General features: G+C 33.4%; 1 protein-coding gene across 1 annotated transcript; it reads left to right on the plus strand.

The window, feature by feature from the left end:
* Window positions 1–14,634: 14,634 nt before the first annotated feature.
* On the plus strand, window positions 14,635–20,607 carry LOC126778147 (hexosaminidase D-like). The gene is made up of 4 exons (XM_050501561.1): window positions 14,635–15,321; window positions 15,906–16,097; window positions 19,244–19,356; window positions 19,555–20,607. Exons 1-4 carry the CDS (start codon window positions 14,974–14,976, stop codon window positions 20,528–20,530), a joined length of 1,629 nt encoding a protein of 542 aa, XP_050357518.1. The 5' UTR covers window positions 14,635–14,973; the 3' UTR covers window positions 20,531–20,607.
* Window positions 20,608–25,424: the final 4,817 nt, after the last annotated feature.

A 25,424-nucleotide genomic window follows, 5' to 3' on the forward strand; every position in this document is an offset into this window, starting at 1 on the left:
TATTTGTTTTAAAAATACATTAACACATAATTATAGCAACATGAGTAGAAAGATTAAAAAAAAAAAAAAAAGTCCAAATTGGTACAAATTAAAGATCATAAAAAATAAACATGCACTTAATAAAATTAAAATTAATAACACAAATAGTTTGAAATTGATATAGGTACAAATTAAAATTAAATAATTCATTAAATTCATGCAAAGTTTACGTTACAAAAAAATTACTAAAAATATACTAATTAATACAAAATAAAATTAAGATAACATTATTTATTATTTATGTATTTATTTATTATTTATTTGCGTCTCTCAACAATTCTAGTGCCCGTTTACGATAAATCATGGCAGAGTCATTAAAAATATCTAGATCTTGACAAAAACCATTGTACAACCGTGATGATCTAGGCATTGGTGCATTACATCCTAATTTCGTTTTTGATATTCTGACATCAAAAGTGCCCAGAAAACTACGAACATTGCGCCTTGGAATACGATAGTATATCTTTTCAAGTAAGTAAGTACAGTCGATCTCGTTACGAATTATCTTAAATAGGAAAGAGAGATCTAATAATTGTCTGCGTACAGAGAGACTATCCATATTAAAGTCTTTCAAGAGATTGCTGTAATTTTTATTAGATTTATTGTATGAGGTTTTTTGTTTCTGGATAGATGATATACAAATCGCTTCTGTATTCTCTCTATACGCAGACGATGTACATTGTAACAAGGATTCCACACAACACTACCGTACTCCAGTACACTACGCACGTAAGCGTTATAGATTATTTTTTTCGTGTTATTCGTGAAGTGTTTACCATTTCTAATTAAAAATCCTAACGTTTTGGAACTTTTCGTAATTATTTTATTGAAGTGCGGGACAAAAGTAAGCTTGTCATCAAAAATGACACCCAAATCACTTATTTCAAAAACTTCCTCCAACTTGATGTTATCAATGCTATATATTGTTTTGATTATATTGAGATTTCGCGTAAATTTTATATGCTTGCATTTACTGACGTTTAATTCCATTTTATTATTTTTACACCAATTATATATAGCATTAATATCCACCTGTAAGAGCTCTGAGTCAGCTAAGTTGTTTATTACTTTTGTTAATTTTAAATCGTCCGCAAATAAAAATACTCTACTATAATGTACCGTATCGCAAATATCATTAATGAAGATATTAAAGAGCCAAGGTCCTAAGTGTGACCCTTGAGGAACCCCGGAGCAGGCTTTATATAGACTCGAGCTAAAACCTTTTAAGACAACAAATTGTTGTCTATTGTATAAATATGATTTGAACCACTCAAGCATATTACCATTGAATCCGCACTTGCTTAGTTTTAAGAGTAAAATATCGTGCGAAACTTTGTCGAAAGCCTTGGTTAAATCGATATAAATTGCGTCAACTTGCTTGTGGTTATCAATAGCTGGCACAATGAATTCACTGTACGAAACAAGATTTGATGTTGTAGATCGACCCTTTATAAAGCCATGCTGGTTATTATTATTCATTTGCTTTACATGACATTCTAGATATGGGTAAACTATTGCTTCAAATACTTTGGCAAAAGTGGAAAGTATGGAAATCGGTCTATAATTCTCAATGCACTCACTACCCTTGGACTTATATACTGGTGATTTACATATTTAATTTTACTTCAAAACTTCGCACGAGTACATAAGAAAAAAAAAATGAATAGAATTTACGCAGAATCCGTTCTGAGTGAGCGTCTACATCGGAGGAAGGAGTAACTGTGACAAATTTCAAGTCAATCGGGCGCATAGTTTAGGTGATCTCGTGATGAGTGGTATTTCGCTTATAACAATAATGTCGTGTTGATTTAATGTCTAAGTTGTTTTTCTTTCTTTATTCTACCTGTCGTTGGAATCTACCATCTATATAATAAGACTGAAAATAAGTCAAAAAAAATTGGTAACATCCCATATGTTATATATTTTATACATATAAGTCGCCACGATTATGCTTGTTTTTACGGTTATTTAGTCTCTATTATCTTATATTGGCTTTTGTACTATGTCAGTTGGTTAACAGTATATTTACACAAATACTCTATAAATATGTAAAAATATAAATAATTATATAACACAAAAAGTGACATAAATAAATTTAATACTAGAAATAAAAAAATATAATAATCCTTTCAATCTTTCATCATAATGAAGTTAATAAATCATTTGTAGGACTACGTATACGCATTTTCAATGAATTCCACAGTCTATACTTGAGTTTTCACTAAGCCGGCACTAATCAGCTATTTAAAATAATCTTATTAGTAAAGCATATTACTCTGTTTCTAATTATATATTATATATGATAATTTATCTCGTGTAGAAACTAACAAAGTGTATGTAATTATACAAATATTGAGTTTTTTACCGGTTCTTCTTAGTAGAATACACATTACAAGCCGGTGGTGCTTGACAATTCATTGGTACTTATAAAAGTAGTATTTGTAATGAAACTTTAAAAGCTTATGTATTAAATTTTATATTGTAATAAAATATTTCTTGTTAACACAGGCAGGAGTTTAAACCTATATACATATTATACAATGTTATGTACATTGCTACGTACATATGCTGTTCTTCGTGCTTTATAAAGAATGAGGCATCTCATTAAAGGCATAGCAAAATAGGATAAACAAAGACAGCAGCTGTGTGTGTAACACAAACGCACACACAACCTTACGTGTATCCCATATTACATACCACTCTTTAATTATGTATTGCAATTTTTACTTTGATGTCTATTTGATGTTGAGTTAGTTTTGTTGTTGAAGCCTTTTTTTAGTATTTTAATTAATTTTCAATGTTGGTTTTTGATGTTAACATTATTTTTTATTATTATTATTAATTCACAAAATTTATACAGTCAATTTTAAAATAATATGCGGTTTACTGATTTTTTACAATTGCGTAGATATAACATGCATATATCTAGAGGATACATAAGAAATATTTAATAACTAGTACTCAGACAGAAAATTAATGTATTGAGTATATAAAGTAATTTATGTTTTGAAACATTATTAATTTTATTTGTTTTTATAAATAGTCATTTTAGGTAAATTAGAATAAATAAATATTACCCACATATTAGGAAAATATTTAATCTTGATACGAAATTTCAAGAAATACGATAACGATAAAATCTCATACGAATAGAAATATAATTTTAGCTGTGTGTAAGAATGCCATAAAAGGAATATGAGAGAAAACACGTTTCATGAGCTAACGTCACTTAGCCTAATCAGTTGCTAATCTTGCGCATAAAATGACGCGTAATAGCTAACACCCGAAATTTTGCGTCGTAAAATTTTATAGCACTTTCGTACGAAAATGTCTTAAGATGCTTATATATTGGATATAGGTGAGAAAAAATGCGAGGGCGTCTAAACTTTCGATTTCAATTAACGTAAGCCTTAAGGTGGCACTACACTTGGCAATATACCAAGTGTAGTGCCACCTTAAGTCTTAAAGGAGTAGTGTTTTCAAACGATATCGCTTAGCTTACCAAAATATTGTACACACGTCTTGTGGATGAAGTCGGAAAATTACTAACCTCTACCTATATATCGCAAAAACAGTGACATAATTACTCAGCAAATAAATTGTGGATTGTAATACAAATATTTGAAATAAAATTTGGCGTACTGGACTTCTTTAAGTTGCAACTAAAAGCGACAAATAATAATAATATCTGGGGACATTTTTCACACACGGCCATCTGATCCCAAATTAAGCTTGTACAAAGCTTGTACTATGGAAACCAGACAACTGATATACTACATATACTATTTTTCTTTTGTAAATACATACTTATATAGATAATTACACCCAGACTCAGGACAAACAGACATGTTCATGCACACAAATATCTGTCCTGGGTGGGAATCGAACCCACAACCTTCGGCGTGAAAGGCAAGCATCCACCAACCACGCCAACCGGCTCGTCAAAATGGACGGAAACGCGAGTTTTATATTTGCGTTATTTGATAATTTGTACAAATTTTGCTTAATTTATGCGATGCACACATTATCATTTAGAAAATAATTCACTTTAAATTTTCGTATTTCTCTAACACTTGAATTCGCATAGATGTAAGAGCAGAATCAGAAATCGTGATGTGTGATTTCGCAGTGTGGTGTGTGTGCCTTACTGCATATGTAAAAACGCTACGCCAAGTGAAGTGCCACCGTTATAAAGAAATATTCGTTTCAATTATCTATAATATTAGAAATCGTTGTATACATCACTTAGAATCCAAAAGTATCATTGAAATATCCTAGCGGATATAAAACTGAAGCGAAAATTATAAAAATTTTATTTACGTGTAATTGTCTATAAATGTATAATAAAAATATTAATCGAAAACTCATGCCTCATTTTTTAATATTTTTACGAGTATAATCTTGAATAGATTTATTCGCCTGTAAACCTGTTTCGCTAGGTTAAGGAGAGTATCCTTTTGAGGAAATAGTTTGGACCTGATTCAATTTACATATAAGCTCCTACTAGCCTTGTTTGTACGTACTAGTGGTAGGGCTTTGTGCAAGCTCGTCTGGGTAGGTATCACTCACTCATTCTCATTCTACCGCAAAACAGCAATACTAGGTATTGTTGTGTTCCGGTTTGAAGGGTAAGCGAGTGTAATTATAGGCACAAGGGACATAATGGGCGTTGGTTACCACTTACCATCAGGTGGCCAATATGTTTGTCCGCCTATCTATTCTATAAATAAAATATATATGTATTTCTCATTATAAGATTTAAATTTAATATTTGGCATATATGTAGGGGGATTTAATAATAGAGAAGTACTAGCCATAAAGGGCTCTTAAAATTACGATGTCGGAATCTTGATGTTTCAAAATTTATCTTTACTTAGAAAAAATATCCTTTGCGCAATAATGGGATATTAACAGCCTGATTGGTATGCGTTAAATGATAACCACCATATGAGGTTACGAACGACTAAAATAGTAAAACTTTAGTGGTTTTAATATAACATTCGTGAAAAACATACGAATTTGCTATATATCCAACAACTTCCAGAGGAGCATATTATCGAATTAGCAACAAAAAAGAACCTTTGCCCAATAAAGGGACTATATGGTTACGGGCAAAGGCTGATACCCAGTGGTTACTATTATACTATTCTTAGTAAATTTACGATGCAATCGTAGTAGTATTAGCATTGGCTTTTAAACTTTCCGCAAATTAAACACTATTTACGTAAATAATTCTATGGTATTTAATTACACGGTGCAAACTTTCAGTGTCAACAACTTAGGGGGTACTTTCACAACTATCCGCACTTGAAACTTTTGAGTTTTAGTGCTATTTAAATGCGAAGTTAATAAAAAAAAGATAAAAAGTAAGTCATATTAATTTTACATACATTTTTTTTCATATCAAATGGGTACGCAAACTGTACGTGCCACCTGATGGCGAGTGGTCACCGTTAACAATACCCATTGGTACTGTAAACAATATTGACCATCCGTTATATCGACAGGGCGCCAACAACCTTTCTATCTTAGTTGTTCCTGCTCACACACTTGCTAGCTCACTCTTCAAATCAAAACAAAATAAACGGCAACACAAATATTGCCATTTGGTAACAAAATATGTGATAAGTAAGTGGTACCTAAATAGACGGACTTGTACAATACCCTACCACCATGTGTAATCTAAGCAAAATCAATAGGTTATTTATAAAGATGTTAATCAAGCACTTTTTAATTTTTAAAATCTATCAAATGAAGTAGAAACTTCTACTGATTCGAAAAATAGATAACAGAGATGAATACGCGAGAAACACGGCAATATCTTACTTAACGAATATCATTCTACATAATATTTTTTATAGAAATTGAATCTCGTATAAAACCTACAAGCGATATTGAACTTTATGCTTAGATCTTTATTTATTCAACAGAGGCTAAAATTGTATTTTCCATTGATGATGACCTAACAATGTAAGAAAAATATATATTAGAGGGTTTAGTAAATAGCAAAGCCAAACAACATCTATGTCATGGAAATGACTCGTTAGTAAATAAACAGCTGTAAGCAAGCATTAGCCGTTACAGACTAATTACAGGCACAAGTGAGCCTTTGTTCAAGTTGCTAGAACATTGGCATCGTACCAAATGTCTCTCGCAGTGACCATATTCCGTAAGTCGGCTTTGAGTTGAGTAATCATTACCCATTAGCAACATTCATGACAGAAACGTAAGGATATTATACCAATTAAGCAGAGAAATCAAATCAAAATGAGAACATGGTTCAAATTTAATATTTCATTTCAAACAAAAATTGCCACACAAATAATAAGTAATATTTCCGAACTTACTAAATATTGCGCGCGCATGCGTTGCATGCCTCTTCAAATTTGTTTGTAACTTGCTCTTTGTTTGCAAAACACAATAAAAATATGTACAATCAAAGAAAGGCTACGACCGAACCACTTTAGTGAATAATTAGACAATTTCATATACTCTCTCTGGTCTTGAATTAAAAGTAAATATAATTTACACTTAAATTGTATACAAAAAAATTGTTTCCACTCATAATGAGCTCGAAATTACATAATATACAGGACAAATTAATTGATCCCGTCACCTATATTCTATGCACGGTATTTACAAATATTTGTCATAGCAATAACACAGTGTATGTTGTTTATTTAAATATATCTTATTGGCTCATCCATACAATACAACTGTACAGTTGTATGATTTTCATGTTTTGCACAGGAAGATATTTACTAAAAAATAGGCGGCGGAGGTGGGGTGAGATACTACTGGTTTTTAGTGCGTATTGCAGTCAATGCTGGCAAGTAACACATAACCTCCCCCTTTATTCTTCATGTGGCGGACAAGTGTACATACGTTTTTTGCAATGCTGGTTTCCCAATATATAAGGAGCACATAGGCACATCATTCTTAAGATTTTGTTGGAAGTTTGTTATATATATGCTAAAGAAATAAAAATAAATGATTTCATTTTAAATACATCAAAATTATATTACGTAGTTCTCCGTACGTTGCACGCTTAACTCAGTAAAAAATATACAATCGTTTCAGATTTATTTCTCAATTGCCCAATCTACCCGCGACGCTTTGTTGAAGCCTAAAATTACTCCCCACACAATTAGGTTTACAACTGTGAAAATGCCATCAAATTGGCTGACAGTAAATTATACGTGATAAGCATACAAATTAAAAACATGAACTTGAAAATAAAAGCGCTAAAAAAACATTTAGAGCCTTGCTCTTCTGGAAACTCATTTTTAGTATGAAAATACGAATTGTCATTATCCGTAAAGTGCCACTGAGGTTCTCGACACCATTCCATGCGGTATGATTTGTATGTCACTGTAATGTTATTTTTAAAGTTTGTTTTGTATTCAGTAAAGAATAGTTTTTTAATATTACACAATGGCTTAAAACTGAAAAATTAAAAATTAAATTTTAAACCTATTTTTTTTCACTACACGATGATAGAGTTTTGGTAAGTGGTTATCTACTAAGTAAATCTATCACAGTGATATTCACGAGAGCAAGCACAAGAGAACCTGTTGCATTTTACTATGATGGAAATGATACCACTAGTTTCTATCTGATAGTAAGCGTAAGATCTATGATGTTATATCCCTTGTTAAGTTGGTGTAGCAAGATCACCTTTCCCCTTGAGCTAGCTCCGACGAGCCACTAGCAAAGCACAGCACGAGATGAGCCGCGAATGCGTTATATCGACACTATCCCGCAGCCTCTCCGATCCGTGCTGAAGACTGCCATTGCAGTGGTTTTTGTGGGTAAGAATCCCACAAGAACCTTACTGAAGGTTTCCGCTGCGTTAAAAAAGGTGGTACCCACCCAAACGTGCTTGAACAAGTATCACAAGTAGAATTTATATACAAAGTCGCGGTCTAAGACTTTGCCTTAGTAGTAGTATTTGAAATTAATAGAACACTTACACGATACACCATTTTCATGTAACCACCAATTTACGCGATGGACACTATGAATTCCGCCATTAAAAAATAATTTCCGTAAAGATTTTTCTTAGCATGTCGAGTGTACGCGACACAAGTTCACGCACACTTACATACTCATGATACATAGCCAAATGCATGTCCCTGCAATGGTTTCTGAGATTATCACAAACATACATAAAAACAGACGAGGTGTAGAACTTTAATTTATTATATCATATTAGAATTTTTATGTATTTTATAATGATCGTCAGCCTTTTTGGTAAATAAAGTTCCAATCCATCAAAAATAGATTGTATTTAGTTGTTTAAATTCTTCATAGGTCTGATAAGTCTGATTTCGTAACTAATACTATACACGGGGAGACAGTTTCTTTTTTTGTTTGCTTGTTACACTTTCACGTCTTAACTACTCGACTAATAATCATGAAATTTTGCATAAACGTTACCAAGTGTACAGAAAAGGAAAATGGCTACCCAACACCTCATCCCCCCTTCCTGCTATTCGAGCGCAGCCGCGTGCGGAAACTAGTAATAAATATAATTAATATATTGTTAGAATAATATAAGGTTTAAAAGCATTATTAACATGTTTATTTCATACGTTAAAATTTTCATACAAGCTTAACGTATATTTTGTAACACGCATAGATAATGACGCCTAGTTATTGGTACGCCGCAAACAAGCGACATTAATTACCATTGCTAATTTAATTATTAATCCCATTCATTACGAATTAATATTAGTAGGACTTCATAGGGATTTCAAATAATTACTATAATAATCCACCGCGCAATACAAATATTATATAAAGGATATTTAATTTTATAGCCTGTAAATACTACACTGCTGGGCTAAGACCTCACCTCCCCTTTTAATTTCATCATGCTGGGGGTTGTTGCCCCACCAACCCGCATTGGAGCTGCGTGGTGGAATAAGCTCCAAACCTTATCCTCAAAAAGGAAGAGGAGGCCTTAGCTCAGTAGTGGGACATTCACAGGCTGTTACTAGGGGTTGTTGGTTACACATGTGGCAGATTTTCACATAAAAATTTTCTCATCATGTGTCACTGCCAAGCACGAGATTAATATTTATAAACACAAATAAAACACTTGAAAATTTAGTGGTGCTTGCCTGGGTTGAACCCGTAATTATCGAATAATAATAAAATTGTTATTATATGTTTATTCAAATTTAGAAAAAATATCCATTAGACGATACTAATTAAATATATAAATTCACTACAATTGATTCATTAACTTATATTTATCTTAATTTTTTCTTAACCTGTGATAAGTGGCTAATACCCAGAAGGGCATGCACGAAGCCAACCAAATAAATTTTCTTTATAAATTTACTAAATGAAGTGTATGATTATCAATTTAGCTACACCTCTGAAAACATCGTGCTATCGAAATTACTAGCTGAAATAGTTAAAATTAAATATAAAAGTCTTTAAAATAAAGAGATTATTATTATATCAGAAACCAACCAAATAAATAATTACCAAATTAATGTATTTTTTCTGTTTATACATCAATTATATTCATTGAATTCGAGATATAAGTACATTCAAATAAAATAAATTGTGTTAATTATATATTAGGTCCTTACATATGAAATTGGCGTTTTGTACGGGAGGAATGAAAAGTCAATTTTTTTTGTAAAATATATTTAATTAATCAAAGTATGCACCGTTGTTATCTGCGCACTTTTGCCATCTCATAGCTAGTTCATTGATCCCTTTACAAAAAAACCATGGGGTGAGAATCAACAAACTCTTTGAAGGTGGTTTGGACTGCCGCATCGGAGTTGAATTTTTTTCCTTGTTAGAAGTTGACCAAATTCCGGAAAATCCGGTAATCTGTTGGAGTAAGGTCCGGGGAGTACGGTGGATGTCGCAGACATTCCAATTGTAACTCATCTAACTTAGTGGTTGTTTGTTGTGCAGTGTCTGGTCTTGCGTTGTCGTGAAGCAGCAGTGGCCTAGAGCGATTGACCAATCTCGGTTGTTTAGTAGCTAGTTCTTCCGTAATTATTTGGCCAGATTTTAGAAAGCTGTAGTGAACGACACCGGCACTAGTCCACCAAACACTCACAAGTAACTTTTTCTGAGTCAATTTTCGTTTAGGGCAGGATTTGGCTGGGTCTCCAGGGTTCAGCCATTGCGACGAGCGCTTCCGATTATCGTACAGTATCCACTTTTCATCACAAGTAACGATTCGATTTAACATCCCTTCGTTATTGTGTCGGTTGAGCAAAGTAACACAGCAGTCGACGCGTGTTTGCAAGTTCGATTCATTTAATTCATGAGGTACCCATCGTTCAAGTTTTTTTATTTTCCCGATTTGCTTCAAGTGGATTAATACAGTTTTATTACTTACCCCGAAGCCTGCAGCTATCTCTGAAGTGCTTTGTGATGGATCCGCTTCCACAATAGCCTTTAAATCTTCATTTTTCACTTTGGTCTCCGGCCGTCTACGTGGTTGGTTCTGAAGGTAGAAATTTCAAGAACGAAAACGTTGAAACCAAAAACGTACCGTACTTTCTTTTGCAACACCAGCGCCGTACACATCATTAATCCTTCGAGCTGTTTCTGCAGCACTGGTGCCACGGTAGAACTCGTACTCGTAAATATACCGATATTTCATGTTTTCCATTGTGCGGTAGTAAGCGACGCAAAAGAAAAAATAATAAGGAAAAAAACAAATGAATGACTGTTTTCAAAACTCAAATGTACCAGCTAAATGAATTTACAAATTTGAATTTGGAATTCTTAACCAAAGAGGAGATATTTCAGATCTGATTTCATATGTAAGGACCGATATTAAATTATTTTAATGAAAACATTTTTCAAAATGTAATTTACGTGTTTACGTTAACAAACTTATATAATAATATCGTAAACAAAATTATTTTGATAATTTGAAGGATTCAAACTTCTTGATTGTTTAACATAATTTGAATTGATTGTATTAGTTACCTTCTGAACTGGAAACAGTGTCGCAAAATATTTTGAAGATATTTAAATGAAAAAAACATTTATTATCAGTCAACACAAATTGGAAAAAAAATGTGATAAAATATTGTTTTACGAGTGGGTACTGTTTAGAGAAATATATATATATATATATATATATATATATATATATATATATATATTTATTTAATTTAACGTTCAATATAAACATTTTGGTTACAATATATGCATAATATAAGTTTGAAGTCCGAGGACTTCATCTGTTATTCATTAAAACTTGTCAATTTTACCAATAAAAAAGAAGCAAATGTGTAAATTAATAAATTAAAAGTAAGTGTAAAATAAAATGTAAATATTTTAACCATTTGCCTCCCTACTGAACCTAAATTTAAAAAAAAAAACAAGTTAAAAAATTTCTTGTATAATATCATTTTCTAAAACGCTATAACACAAAATCAATTCGTGGCTGACCGGTGGCCGACGCATTTTAAACACTTGGAGATCGATAAACTCGATGTTGTAAACTCGCTTCCGTTTGAAGCTTAATTTGTTTCAAAAGCTTTTAAATATAAATAATTGTATTAGTTGTAACATCATACACAATAACCCATACCAGTAATTCATTGCAATGGGCGCGATAATAATATAGATTTAGCAGTTATTTATAACACTTTGAAATTGGAATTGAATGACTCGGTCTCATGCAAATCATTAAAAAGCTATCCTGGTATACATTAAATATATATCAAATAATACATCAATTCATATTGATGTATTATTTGTTATATATTTAATGTAGTGTAAGATGATATATAATGAAACTCCTTGCATATTAATATTTTGGTAGTTTATTTTATTTATTTATAAATAAGCAAATAACAATTACATTATGACACTACAAAATCCACGAACGTTTATCTTGAGTGCCTTTCCATCTATGGATTTACATACTATATACACCATAAATTTAAAGAATACATCATCTGGTAAGCTGACCGTATTTATTGTTAGCTGAAATAGTTACTATCTTTTGTTGTGTCACCCAACGGGTTTTATTTTTATATTGGTGTTAGTTGAAAATGAATAAAAATGTTACAATCATCAAAATTTGTTTTAATTTTAATATAAACAGGTACAAAGTTTTTTAGGATTTTGATTTGCAAACGATTAGTTAAAGCCAAAGGTTAAGGATACAGAAAGATTTGAACGCTTTGAGAATCATAAAGATACATTCCCACTGAAGTCACACGTTTTCGTAATGCCTGAGCCTCATGAGTATGGCAGACGTGGTCTTTGGATTCAAAGATTGTCAGTCTACTTCTAAAGAAGCTCGACTCTGTGTTGTGGCGACGAGTTTTCATTGCTTTCGTATCAAAATGGAGTGGACAGATGATAAAGTTATTGTTGCAATTGAATTGCATCAGGAGCTCGGTTGCAAGCGTTCTCTTCTTCGACAACTTAAATGCAACTAGCGCACGGCCTCGATGCTCTTATTATAAAGACACTTTGCAAATGCTGCACCGTTAGACGAAATTTACCGCTTTCGGTAGATGTCTCTTAATGTACAGCTATAATAATAAAACTCAAAAATCTTGAAATTTAAAAACAAATATGCAAATGATACAAAGAAATAATGGCTGATTTCTAAATAAATTCAAGCAAAAATATAGCTAAGCAGGATAGAAAAAGTCCATAATTTCATCTTATCTAAATATAAATAATGAGTCTTACGTCAGTGTTATAACTCAAAGTGTTATTCTCAGTCATTTTCCTTAAAATTAAATTAAAAGGGATATTTTTAGTTACATATAACTCATTGGTTTAACATGTAGAGATTGCAAATGCAAACCCAAACGTTCGCTATTTCATTTTCATGTGCTAAATTTGTATTTATAACTCATCTTGTTCAAGGCAGTTAATGAATAAGTAAAACCTGCATATATCAGGGGGAAATCTGAAATACCTTAGATGTATGACCACCAACCCGCATTGGAGTAGAGAAGAGCCCTTAGCCCAGCAATGAGAAATTTACAGACTACTACTTTACTTTTTTAAGTAATATTTTATAAAAGATAAAACTTATCTACTTCACTCCTCGCAAACTGTTTATTTTGCAAAAAATATAAACCAACTTTTGATTATATTCGCTTTTATTTTTAGAAAATTACTAAAATTCCTGCTTTCCCCCAATTACGCGTAAACCTAATGTAAATAATGGCTAACACAATTACCCAGGGTAATAAAAATTTAATCTGCAACATCACATTTCTAAACGGCCAGTATACTGTTGAGCTATTTAGGCCTATTAATAGATATAATTTGCAAATACCCAATTAAAATGTTTCAACAAAATATAGCAACAGTAACAACCTGTGAAGGTCCCACTGCTGTGCTAAGGCCCCCTTTCCCTTCTTGAGGAGAAGGTTTGGAGCTTATTTCACCACGCTGCTCCAGTGTGGGTTGGTGGAATACACATGAAATTCAGTGAAATTAGATACATGCAGGTTTCCTCACGATGTTTTCCTTCACCGTCAAGCACGAGATGAATTATAATCACAAATTAAGTACATGAAAATTTAATGGTGCTTGCCCGGGTTTGAACCCACGATCATCGGTTAAGATTCACGCGTTCTTACCACTGGGCCATCTCGGCTTATAAAACATATAAGTAATAATATAACAAAATATAAGTAATAATGAAAATTATAATTGATTCGGACAACTTTGTTCCTAATCTAATATAGCAGCCATAAATTTGAAAGCGCTGTGGTTTTATCCACTTTACTAGTTTTGGAAATTCTAATACTCGAATTATATTGCAGCATTCTATGAGCTTGCGTCTAACTTTGAAATTATCAATTTTATTATTTAATATAGACACGCGTTTGTTTTTAAAAAAATTACAAAACACACCATACAAATACGTTGTCCATACAACTATCGTTTTATTTTAGTGCCATAATCGTAGTAGCTACTCCAGACTTGGAACGGGCAGAAAATATATAGAAAAACGGTCTACATAAAACGTTTATAATGAAGGCAAATTATAAAAAGAAAAAAAAATGGTTTTTATATGAGCCAGGATATTTCGCGGGGATTAAGTTTAAGAGTTATTTATAATATTTTATGGGATATAAATTGGAAGAATAGTAAAATACCAAATTGAATACAAATAACAGATGCAAAATAACGTACAATATTATATATAAAAGGCGTTGAGTTTATTAAACTTTACCGTGATATGTGGGCTGGATATATACGTGGGAGAACTTTATCCGACATCACAAAGGTTTCCTCGAGACGTTTACTTCAACTCCGTACTCGACAAACTCAAACATAAAATATGTACATGATTTAAGAAATTCGCTAATGTTTGTCTAGATTTGAAACGATAATTTTCATTCAACGATAAGATCAACATTTTGAAACCATCATTGCTAGTATAAAGTATAACGATATTCCAACAAATAATAGCAATGCATACTCACACATGTATGTAAACTAAAAAACACTCAATCTATCATTTTTGCTAAGTCATTATATAATCACCATTAGCGGAAACCTTACAAGTCCAAGGCGGAGGCGTTATTATTCAGTAAACCGTTAGAAGTCGTAGGACACACGATAACATTAGAAAAGTGAACATAAATTGTAGAGAATATAGAATATACTAATTAACGGAAAATCTAATAAGTTTAGTGTCTATTAAAGGTTCCCTATAAAAGAGGTTCTAGCTGCATTTCAAATAAAATTACTATGTATTTTTTTGTTATCCGCGCGAAGTTGTTACAAGTCAAAGTGGTGTAAATTAAGTTACAGTTTTTAACAATAAAAAAAACGAATCATTAAAAACTTCAAAGTTTGAAAAGTATTAATTTCTTACATACTATAGCAACATATTTGACATCAGCAGTATATTTTGCGTCAACTTATAAAGAAACGTCATAACGAAATACAAATAAAATGCGTCTAGTAACGAAAAGGCTATCAATGCGAGTAAAATGCTTATTAATAACCGGAATAGTAATATCCATATATGTTATAATATCGTATAATTTATTTGAAGCTGTGTTTACAAACAAATCTAATGATGATATGAGAATGAAGAATATTTCTTACCTGAAGTTACCAAATGTTGTTGTACATTTGGATTTCAAGGGATCTCCACCGAAATTGAGCTATTTGAAGACATTGTTGCCCAAATTCCAAGAGCTCGGCGTAACTGGTCTCCTTATGGAATATGAGGACATGTTTCCATATAATGGTAGATTAGTTAATATAAGTGCGAAGAACTGCTATGAAAAACCTAAGGTACGTTACAATGTGTTTTCTTATATAAAATTAATTTGATTATATATTCAATTCTTGCTTCATACTATTTATAGCTAAAGTGCATTAAATGATAAATTATTGTTAGCCATCTGTGTTAAGGTTATCGGAAAGTTTGTTTTATTATTTGAGCAGAGATGGTTCAGTGGGTAGAACACGTGAATCGTAGCAGAATATTACGAGTCATCAAACTCAAACAAGTATCATGGGGTTTTTATGGGATGGTTTTTAAGGATTTTTTTTTTAATTGATTTAATATATAGTAATGGTCCAGCTTAAAGGGTGAGTTAGTCAGTGTATATTTAGGTGTAACATATTAATTTCCAAGTTTGGTGGCGCAGTGGCGATGTAGGGTATATATTCCTTACAATAACAATCTATGGGCGGTGGTCACTTACTATTTTCCAATCTATCTACTTATTTTAGTTCGAACTTTGCAAATGTCTAAAATTAAAAAAAGTTATTTCCTAAAACCGCAAATGGACCCTTTTTAAGTACGTCGATAGAATATGTTTCACTATTAACCTTTCTGGTTGAAGTATTTACATTTATTTTATTTTTTACAGTTAAGAGAATTCTTAAAATTGGCTGTACAGCTTGGATTCGACATCATTCCGTTGGTACAAACTTTTGGTCATATGGAACACGTGTTGAAACTAGCAGAGTTCCAGCATTTACGAGAAATACCATCTTATCCAGATTCAATATGTCCTAGTAATTCGGAAAGTCAAATAATTATAAAAAAAATGCTTGAACAGGTTTGTGTTTTTACTTATTTCGATACAGCTTATCAAAATCATATATACTGGTGAATACTCTCATTGGTCATCGATTGCGTTATCAGCTGCCATCGACCAATAATGATTCAGTTTAATAAAATTAGGTAATCTAAAGGATGATGCCAGGATTTTTATAAGTCTGGTCCCACCTTCAATAGCGACGCGTAATACATCTAAAGCGGACTAAGATTTAAAACTTGGAGTCATTGTAACTTATGTTCAGCTCAAAATTTTTTATCCAACGATATATTACATGGAGGCAAAAATTTGCATCCTCCTTTGATCAGCATTTCAGAAATTAGAGGTAGTCAAAATGTTTATTCTATATTGTTGATATACACACTTTAGTTTATACTCTGTTAATCAGTTAAGTAGTTAAGGCGTGAAAGCGTAAAAAACTTCACTTGAGCATTTATAATATTATCTAGGATAATTCATATTTTTATTTGTCTGCCTTAAAAGTTTCATAAGGTAATCAAATCGTCTTTTTATTATAAAATGAGTCATAGAATAGATAAAAGTAAAATGAACTAAGATTTTTACTTCATGAATATTTTATCTTGCCTCCTGATGCGTTGGACAGAATGTAGTTTTCATTATAACATAGTGAAGTCTTACGTAAGAATTATTAATATCACAATTTATTATTCTAACGCAAAACAGCAGTACTTAGTATTGTTACCGGGTTTTTCAGAGGCTCAGTTCGGGTTCAGGGCGGGTCGATCAACTATCGACGCCCTGAACACCCTGAAGACCCGGACCATGGAGGCGGTGGCCCGAGGGGACATGGTCCTGGCGGTATCGCTGGACGTGGCGAACGCCTTCTATATAATAGTCTTCCTTTCGGGACAATAAGGGAGGCGCTTCGATATCACGGAGTGTTTTCCTATCTCAGAAGGCTGTTGGGGGCATACCTCCAGGATCGGGTGGTCCTCTGAGAGGGGGGCGATGGGCGACTTGTCCGGCGTCGAGTAGGCTGCGGTGTTCCACAGGGGTTTGTTCTCGGCCCAATCCTGTGGAACGTTGGCTTTGACTGGCTCCTACGGGCACCCGTCCTTCCCGGGATGGGGGTGCTGTGCTACGCGGACGATACCCTCATCACGGCGACGGGACATACTTTTCAGGAGGCAGCCCGCCTGGCTGAGGTCGGAGTGTCGCTCACGATGGATCGGATCAGGATGCTGGGCTTGAGGGTCTCTGTAACAAAAACGGAGGCCCTCCTATTCTACGGTCCACGTCGAGGTCACCCTCGAGGAGCGTCTATCACCGTCCAGGGAACGGTGATTAAGAAGCTCCATCTTCCATCCAAAATCAGGCCCAGATGAGGTATCTGGGCCTGATTTTGGATGGAAGATGGAGCTTCGGGCAGCATTTTGTCCAACTCAGCCCGAAGCTCATCAACGCCGCTGCCGCCTTGGGCCACCTTCTACCCAACGTAGGAGGGCCGGAAACACCTTGCCGGCGATTATACGCTGGTGTGGTGCGCTCCATGGCGCTGTACGGTGCACCCATCTGGGTGGACGCTCTCAATGCTCGTAACAAGGCTCTCCTTCGGAGACCACAGAGAGTCATAGCGGTGAGAGCGATACGTGGTTACCGTACAGTGTCATGGACGGCAGCGACACTTCTCACGAGCGATCCGCCTTGGGAACTCCAGGCAGAGGTGCTTGCGGAAGTGTACTGGTTCCGGGTGGAAGCGAGGTCGAGGGGCGACCGTCCAGGATTGGCGGAGGTGGAGCGAGTCAGGGCTCTAGCCCAGCGAGCCTTAATTCGCAGGCCTGACGACAGTGGAGGCGGTCCGTCCCCACTTGAGTCGCTGGGTAGAACGGAGTCACGGCAAACTCACAGGGCGCGTCACACCCTGGTTGAGTGTGCTGCATGGGGGCCTCAGCGCCATTAGCTGGCGGCCATTGTAGGCGGAGACCTCTCGCTGCTGAACGCCATCGTGATAAACGCCATGATCGGTAGCGAGAGGGGCTGGAAGGAGATGGTCTCTTTCTGCGAAAACGTCATGTCGCAGAAGGAGGCCGCGGAGTGGGAGCGTGAGAACAGTGCTTCCGCTGACCCGCTTCGCCGAAGAAGAACGGGGAGAAGACGTCGGCGCTATGCAAACCTCCTGCCGTAAATGTCGCCGGGGCTAGGGGGTGTCTGTAACCCGAGAACCCCTTAGAATTTGGAGGCCTGCAGAGGCGGGTCTACCGTCGGGTAGTAGAGTACGTCACGGTAGTATGCGCAAGCGATCCCGTGGCGTCCCCCGAAAAGACGGTGTGGGTATCGCTGGTTTTTTGGTGGGTATTCCGGCGCCTTCAGCGGCGGCGAGCCCCACATACCCCCCCACTTCAAGTGGGGGAAACGCGTAAATGCGTTTTTCCAGTGGAAAAAAAAGTACTTTGTATTGTTGTGTTCCGGTTTTAAGGATGAGTGAGCCAGTGTAATTACAGACAAAGGGACATAACGTCTTAGTTCTCAGGGTTGGTGGTGCATTGGCGATGTAAGCGATGTTTAACATTTTACAATATCAATGTCTAGGAGCGTTGGTTGGGCACTTACCATCAGGTGGCCCATTTGCTCGTCCGCCTATCTATAATATAAAAAAAAAAATTACTCTGACCCCGATTTAAATTTCGTCTGCGCGATCAATGACTGAAATTGGCAATAGCTTTTGAAGTTACCTCTCAGATATTATGTATAATTATTTCTTATAATATCACATTGTCCACATCAGTGTTACATAATTGCTTTTTGTTTGTATTTTATAATATTAAATTTATTGAACAATGTCCTGGCTGATTTCTGTCATAAGGTACTAACCAACTTTGTAGTAAAATTATGTGTACAAAAATATATGAGATTATTTACTACTTTTATTGTATACTAATTTCACTTGACTAGATAAAACAAAAATTCTACTGTAAAACATAACTTTTAGTTAATTACATAGAGTTATTATTGAGCGGTGATCAAGGTGGTGGTAGATGGAATGAGCTCCAAGCCTTCTTAGCAAGAGGAGATGATGCTCTAGCCTATCTGTGGGATATTTATTAGTAATTATTTTATTTTACCTTTATTTTATAACGATAATTGCATTTTTCCCATAATTAATTAAGTGAGCACTTCATTTACAGATAATTAAATTTCACGAAAAAATCTTTCCCTTGAAATATTTACATATTGGCTGCGATGAAGTTTTTAATATAAATAAATGCCAGCGATGTGTGAAGAGAAATTTACCTACTACGTAAGTTCATAAAAAATGTTTTAGTAATTATTTTAGTAAATCCATTATTTCATCTAAAGAAAAAACATCTATATTGAAATATTTCACTTAAAACAGATGTAGTTCACTTAAAGACTTTGCGACTTGAAAGATCAAACGATCTTATTGTTCAAAACTAAATAGTCATATTATTTTAAGTAGATGTTTTATAAATTCCAGGGAAATTTATTTGAATCACGTTCAAGTTGTAGCAGACTTCGTAAGAACTATCAGTCCCAATACAACTGTCCTGATTTGGGACGACATGTTCCGTGGTATTCCCATAAATACTTGGGAGAGGATAAACCACCAAGTTGAACCAGTTTATTGGGACTACGGTCCAAGCGTAAGAGTTTCACATGTTAATATGAGGAAGTATCATAAGAAATTCAAGAATATATGGATCGCATCCTCGTTCAAAGGAGCAGATGGCAGAGCGGCAACGTACCCAAACATAAAAAAGAGATTCTGGAACAACTTTAGTTGGATGAATAAGATCAGAGATTACAAATTTGGTGGGGAAGATGAAGTCTTCAACTTCAAAGGTATTATCTTAACAGGCTGGTCGAGATACAACCATATGGAACCTCCTTGCGAACTATTACCAATATCAATACCAAGCTTATTCCTCAATTTACTATTGATAAAGAAATTTAAAGAGGGTCTTGAAAATGTTGGAAGCTATGACGTAATCGATTTTTATATAAAATACCTACGTGACGAATTTTCTGGACATTTACACTGTAGTCATTTAATTAATATTGATTATTTTGATACTAATCAATGCTACTTTGATGGCAATGAACTCTATCAACTATTTATTAGCTGGGATCTGATTAATTCGAACATTTTAAATAGTCTAAACGAATTTGATAAAGATATGTTTGCTGTGGACTTTTATTCTAAGACGCATAATATCAACATGATCAAACTGCAACAAAACAAAGAGTGGGTATATCAGTCAATTAATGAAGTTGTGTATTATAAAAATAAGATAATAACAGTTTTATATCCATATTACGATGAATTCTTCATAGAAGAATATAGTCATTTGAAATTCTATAAAACGAAGGCTATTTTAGATGATATTCTTACAAATTTGAAAAATGTAACTAAAGTTAAAACTTGGACACGACGACCATACAACTATAATTAATTATTTTTTAACTATAAGAGAAGATGTTATTATTAATTTATAAATATATATTTGTGTTTATAAAATAATAGTTTACGGATACTAATAAGATTTTTTAATAAATGATTAAAAACTTTTTTGTCAATGTAATAGGGTAAAAATACAAAACTGCGATTCGCCACGTTGCGAATTCACCACAAAGATATCTGCGATACGGATTGCTCTAAAGCGTTTTTGTACCACAAGACGTCTCACTTCCATTGCTCGAGGGAATATATTTACTTACGAATTTTTATCATCATTTCGTTCCTGCCGTGTGTCGCGCGACTTTGCTTTTTACTGCGATGAAACATAGCATCGCAGTTTTGTGTTTCGGCCCCTTAATTTAAGAAAAATCGCAATGTAATTTCTTAATTAATTAAAAATTAAATATAGATGTAGATAAAAAAACTCACTTGCTTAAAATTTGTCATTACTTTTTATAAAGTTATAAATAAAATCAACGAAATACAAAACTGTACATTTTTTATAAACATATTTTAAGATGTTTTTCTTTTATTCTTTTTAATCATCTTATATCATATTTCTTAAGGGAATTCCTGTATTTATTTATTTCTTTATTAACTGTTAAGAATCAAACAAACCCTCATACATGCAAAGAGATCGATCATTTCACGAAATAATTCGTAAAACTTCTTTGTTTTTACCATCTACCAGAGAGGCCTACTTGCAGCTCTTATTAGCCCGCAGCTTGATCCCATTTTGGCCGAAAATCGCTGGCTTAAATCAGGGCAAGCACCTCTGGGTTGTAATATTCTTAACTGTATTTATAAATTATATCATGCAAGCTGTGAAAAAAAAACAACCGGCTGCATTTTTCGAAGGATCTGTGCACTGAAGTATGATTCAATTAATATAACGGCATGGCTCCGTTTCTATTGTTGATGCAAATTTTTTCCATTCCTAACCGTTTGAAGTCCTAAGAAAATGCAACCTACAACGTGAACGTATATTGTTTGAAAACATTTCAAGTTTGTATAATCTAGTTTTAAAGTTAGGTTGCGGAAAATATTTTCATGCATCTCAAAGTTTCTTACTATTGCAACATATCTTTGTTATATCGAACAAAACTAAAAGTTTTCGAAAAACATTCCTAGAAATCTAAAGTGCAGTAGAACTTCGATCGATCGAACGATCTTCAAAACATAAGAGAACCCACCAGGATGGTACCGGATTATTCAAGCATAAATTAATCCGTAGCTAAGTCACATACATTTGCAGTTACTGTTTTTAAACCTTAAAAAAAAAAAACAAGATAATTTTATATAATCCATCCATAAAACGTAGCCATTTTACCATTCAACAGTTTGTTTTGAACTTATTATATACTTCTTCATCAGTAAATCGATAAATTATAAAACCGTAGTTCAATGGCAAAAATTGTTTTTTAAGCAATTACGCGGTATCACAATATTATCGCCCTAACAGAGGGCCTATTATTAAGTGAATGGATACTGCCATCCAAGTAAATAAAAAATTTACTACAATCGTTAGATACTATCGTTAGATACTACAATTGTAAATGGAAAGAAGAATATAATGATATATATGTTTCATTTTTAATTATAAATTCTTTATAATTATATATACTATATAATTATATACTATATAATTATATACTATATAATATAAATACAAATAGATTTTCGTTGGTAAAATTAATATATTTTATTAGTACTATAGAAAACGTACAAGACACAAATGAGGGTGAAGAGAACAGCGTTGTGTACGTGACGTCATAAGAGAGCGTCAAGCTGTATGCGGATTGGGTTTATCCCCGAGGGCGCCAATAAATTTTTCACATCAAAAATATGCTAAGTTTTCGTTCGTTATATATTCGAATAAATATTTTTAATAGCTAGTTACTAGGCTACCTTGCACTGCGGTGTTTCAATTATTGATCATTAAAACGTAACGGGTTTTAAAGAAAAATACTTATATATAAACTCATAAGTCCCGAAAAGCAATCTCTCTATCCTATCGTGTCGTTTGTAAAGGAACTGAAGGTAAACAAAAAAAGGTGTGCGAACAGTTTTGGGTCTCCTGCGTGGTTAGAGAGTCATAGTCAGTAAGCCATCACCATCAAAAACGAACACGAATCAAAACAATAAACCTAGCTAGCAATATCCAAGTGATAATTCACATATTCTCATGTGGGTGAATCAAGTATTAACCAATAATATAATCGTAAGTCAAAGTAGATCGTATGCCATAAGCGAACATATTCTGAATAATAATGGGTTACCTAAATAGATTTGCTTTCTTTTATGATTACAGAAAGCTCTTATCTTATTAGTGGAGTTACGCTTTTATTGCTTCAAGCGAAACATCATACATACGAATTATTTAGAGGATATTGTTTCTGACGAAGAAAAATATAAAAGTATTTTCATTTTGTCTTTATTCTATATAAAGTGATTACAATTGGAAGAGAAATATCCACTTATTAAAGAAAAATAATTTTATGAGCATTTATGTATGAGTTATATACATGTACAAAAATGTTTAATGTTTATATAAACAAATTTAGTTAGCAGCACCATGACAGAGTGCAAAATTGTAGTTCGATTACAAATGAAGTTACTTGGAATTATAGAATTTTGTGCGGGCCCGTGTAGTAGGGACCATCCACTCATCTTATATTCTAGAGCCAAATAGTAATACTAAGAATTGTTATGTTCCGGTTTGAAAGACAATAAGCCAGTTTAACAACAGACACAAGGGACATCTTACGTTAGTTTCCAAGGTTGATTTCGCATTGGCGATGTAAGGGATAGAAATTCACTATAGGTGGTGATAACCAATTACCATCATATAGCTCATTCGAAGTAATGTACCAGATAATTCTAAAAATAAAGTTTTCACCATATTAACCCAATATTTAAAGAAAAGGCTTACTTTTTGCCGAAGATCGCGGGTTCAAACCCTGCCTGGGTTTATAGCTAGGTATAATTTATCTTGTGCTCGGCGTTAAAGGAAAACATTGTAAATAAATTTTAATGTGTCTAATTTTACTAAAAATTCTTCCACATGTGTATCCATCCATCCATGCGGGTTGCATAGGAGCGGCGTGGTGGAAAAAGATTTAAATCTTCTGCTCAAAGAGAGAAGAGGCCTTAGCCCAGCAGTGGGTCATTATTTAACAGTGTGTTACTTTACTTTTTTATAAAATTTTGTGTCTATTCAAATAATGCCAAGAATAACAAAAAAAAATGGTGACAAATTTCTATCCACAGACTAAAGACATAAACACAAGATGAGCCAACGGTTAATAAAAATACCAAATTTTAGACACGCCTGTCAAGAAATACCAATTTCGTTGAAGACATTTTCCAGGTTTAACGAAACTCCTTAATTCCAGAAAGCACTAAAAAGCCCTTTTACGATCTCTCTGCGTCTTCTGTGTATATATATATAATAATGTATCCTGAGGTTGTTCGTGTAATGTTTTTGATTAAAGTGTAAAGAGTAACACTTTAATCAAAAACATTACACATTGTTTTATTATATATTCTGAAATATATATTCAATATGTTATGTTTAAAATTAATTGTAATTATGTAATGTCAGGTAATGATATAATGAAAAACTACAAAAAAGTAAAAATTTGCAATTGCAATTTTTTATTTGCAAAAATTTTTATTTGTTTATAATAAAATTGTTTCATCATAGAGCAGGTGACGGTAAGCTGTCACCATTCCTCATAGAAATGACACCGTCATTATGCCCGTGACCAAGGAATGAATTGATGTTATTTGCCTTGTGCACGTTATGCACGTTAGTGCTAAGAGTAAATATTTATGTACATAAGATAAATAATAATCTAAATTAATCTCCAAATTAAGACTTCCTTTTAAATATATAAACACATATACAAGAGGTTTTGTGCCGCCAAAAAAAATTAGGAATTACATTGATTATAAAACAACCTGCCATGAAGCAGCATAATAGGATGGGCCAGTGGAATATTTATTGGCTGTTACTTTACTTCAAATTCATGTTCAATTATATATGACGAAAATCACAACATGTGTACATATATATTAATGTTAACAACTGATATGTTAAAAAAGCACGTTCAAGGAAATTTTGCTATTGAAAATATGTTTTAGCAAACTAATTAATGCATAATACTCTGTAGAGGCGACGAAGCACGATGCGATAACAAATAAAAAAAAACAAGTGAAAAATCCAATTCTTAGGCTGTATACGCATAAAGCGTTTAAAAATATATTTGCAGAATCAATTAAATATTATAACACAGATCATACAACTTTACTATTACAGCATGTTTACAAGTAATAAGTAGAAATGTAATCTTAATGATTTACGACCGATGTTACTCTTTTCATTTAGTAAACTGCAATGGTTAAATAATTATTTCAATACAGCGTTTTATCGCTTACTCATTGAATTTTTATTACCATTATAAATCATATATACAAGAGCTCTAATAATGCTAATATGTACACATCCTTACGTAAAAAAAAAAACATATAAAAGAAATGTTGGTGAAACTCCGTCTAGATTACAGGGAGCATAATTAAATTCCTCGGAAAGCTTTTGAGGTAGCGTTATACGTCACTTCGACTAACTACAACAATGTGTTGGAAAAATAATGTCGAGCCATTTCCATTATGTTGTGTAGACTAAAGCGTGCTTAGTGTCGCATTGCAAGCTGTGATGGAAATTGAAAAATTCTTTCACGCAAAGAAAACTAAAATAATACAGTTTTTGTCTTATCTTCGTTCGTCGTCTGTCGAAATTTAAAATTAAAACATTTTTTTTTCTTCATTAAAATAGAATAAAATATATTGATTTTTATAAAAACTTACAAATACTTTTAAAAAGACAA

This window comes from Nymphalis io, chromosome 25 (genome assembly GCF_905147045.1).
Source record: "Nymphalis io chromosome 25, ilAglIoxx1.1, whole genome shotgun sequence".
Classification (NCBI taxonomy): Eukaryota; Metazoa; Arthropoda; class Insecta; order Lepidoptera; family Nymphalidae; genus Nymphalis; species Nymphalis io.

Coding starts and splice junctions, on each gene's coding strand:
- LOC126778147 (XM_050501561.1), top strand. CDS start 14,974: ATGCGTCTAGTAACGAAAAGGCTATCAATGCGAGTAAAATGCTTATTA. Junction 15,322..15,905: donor ACTGCTATGAAAAACCTAAG/GTACGTTACAAT, acceptor TATTTTTTACAG/TTAAGAGAATTCTTAAAATT. Junction 19,357..19,554: donor AAGAGAAATTTACCTACTAC/GTAAGTTCATAA, acceptor TATAAATTCCAG/GGAAATTTATTTGAATCACG.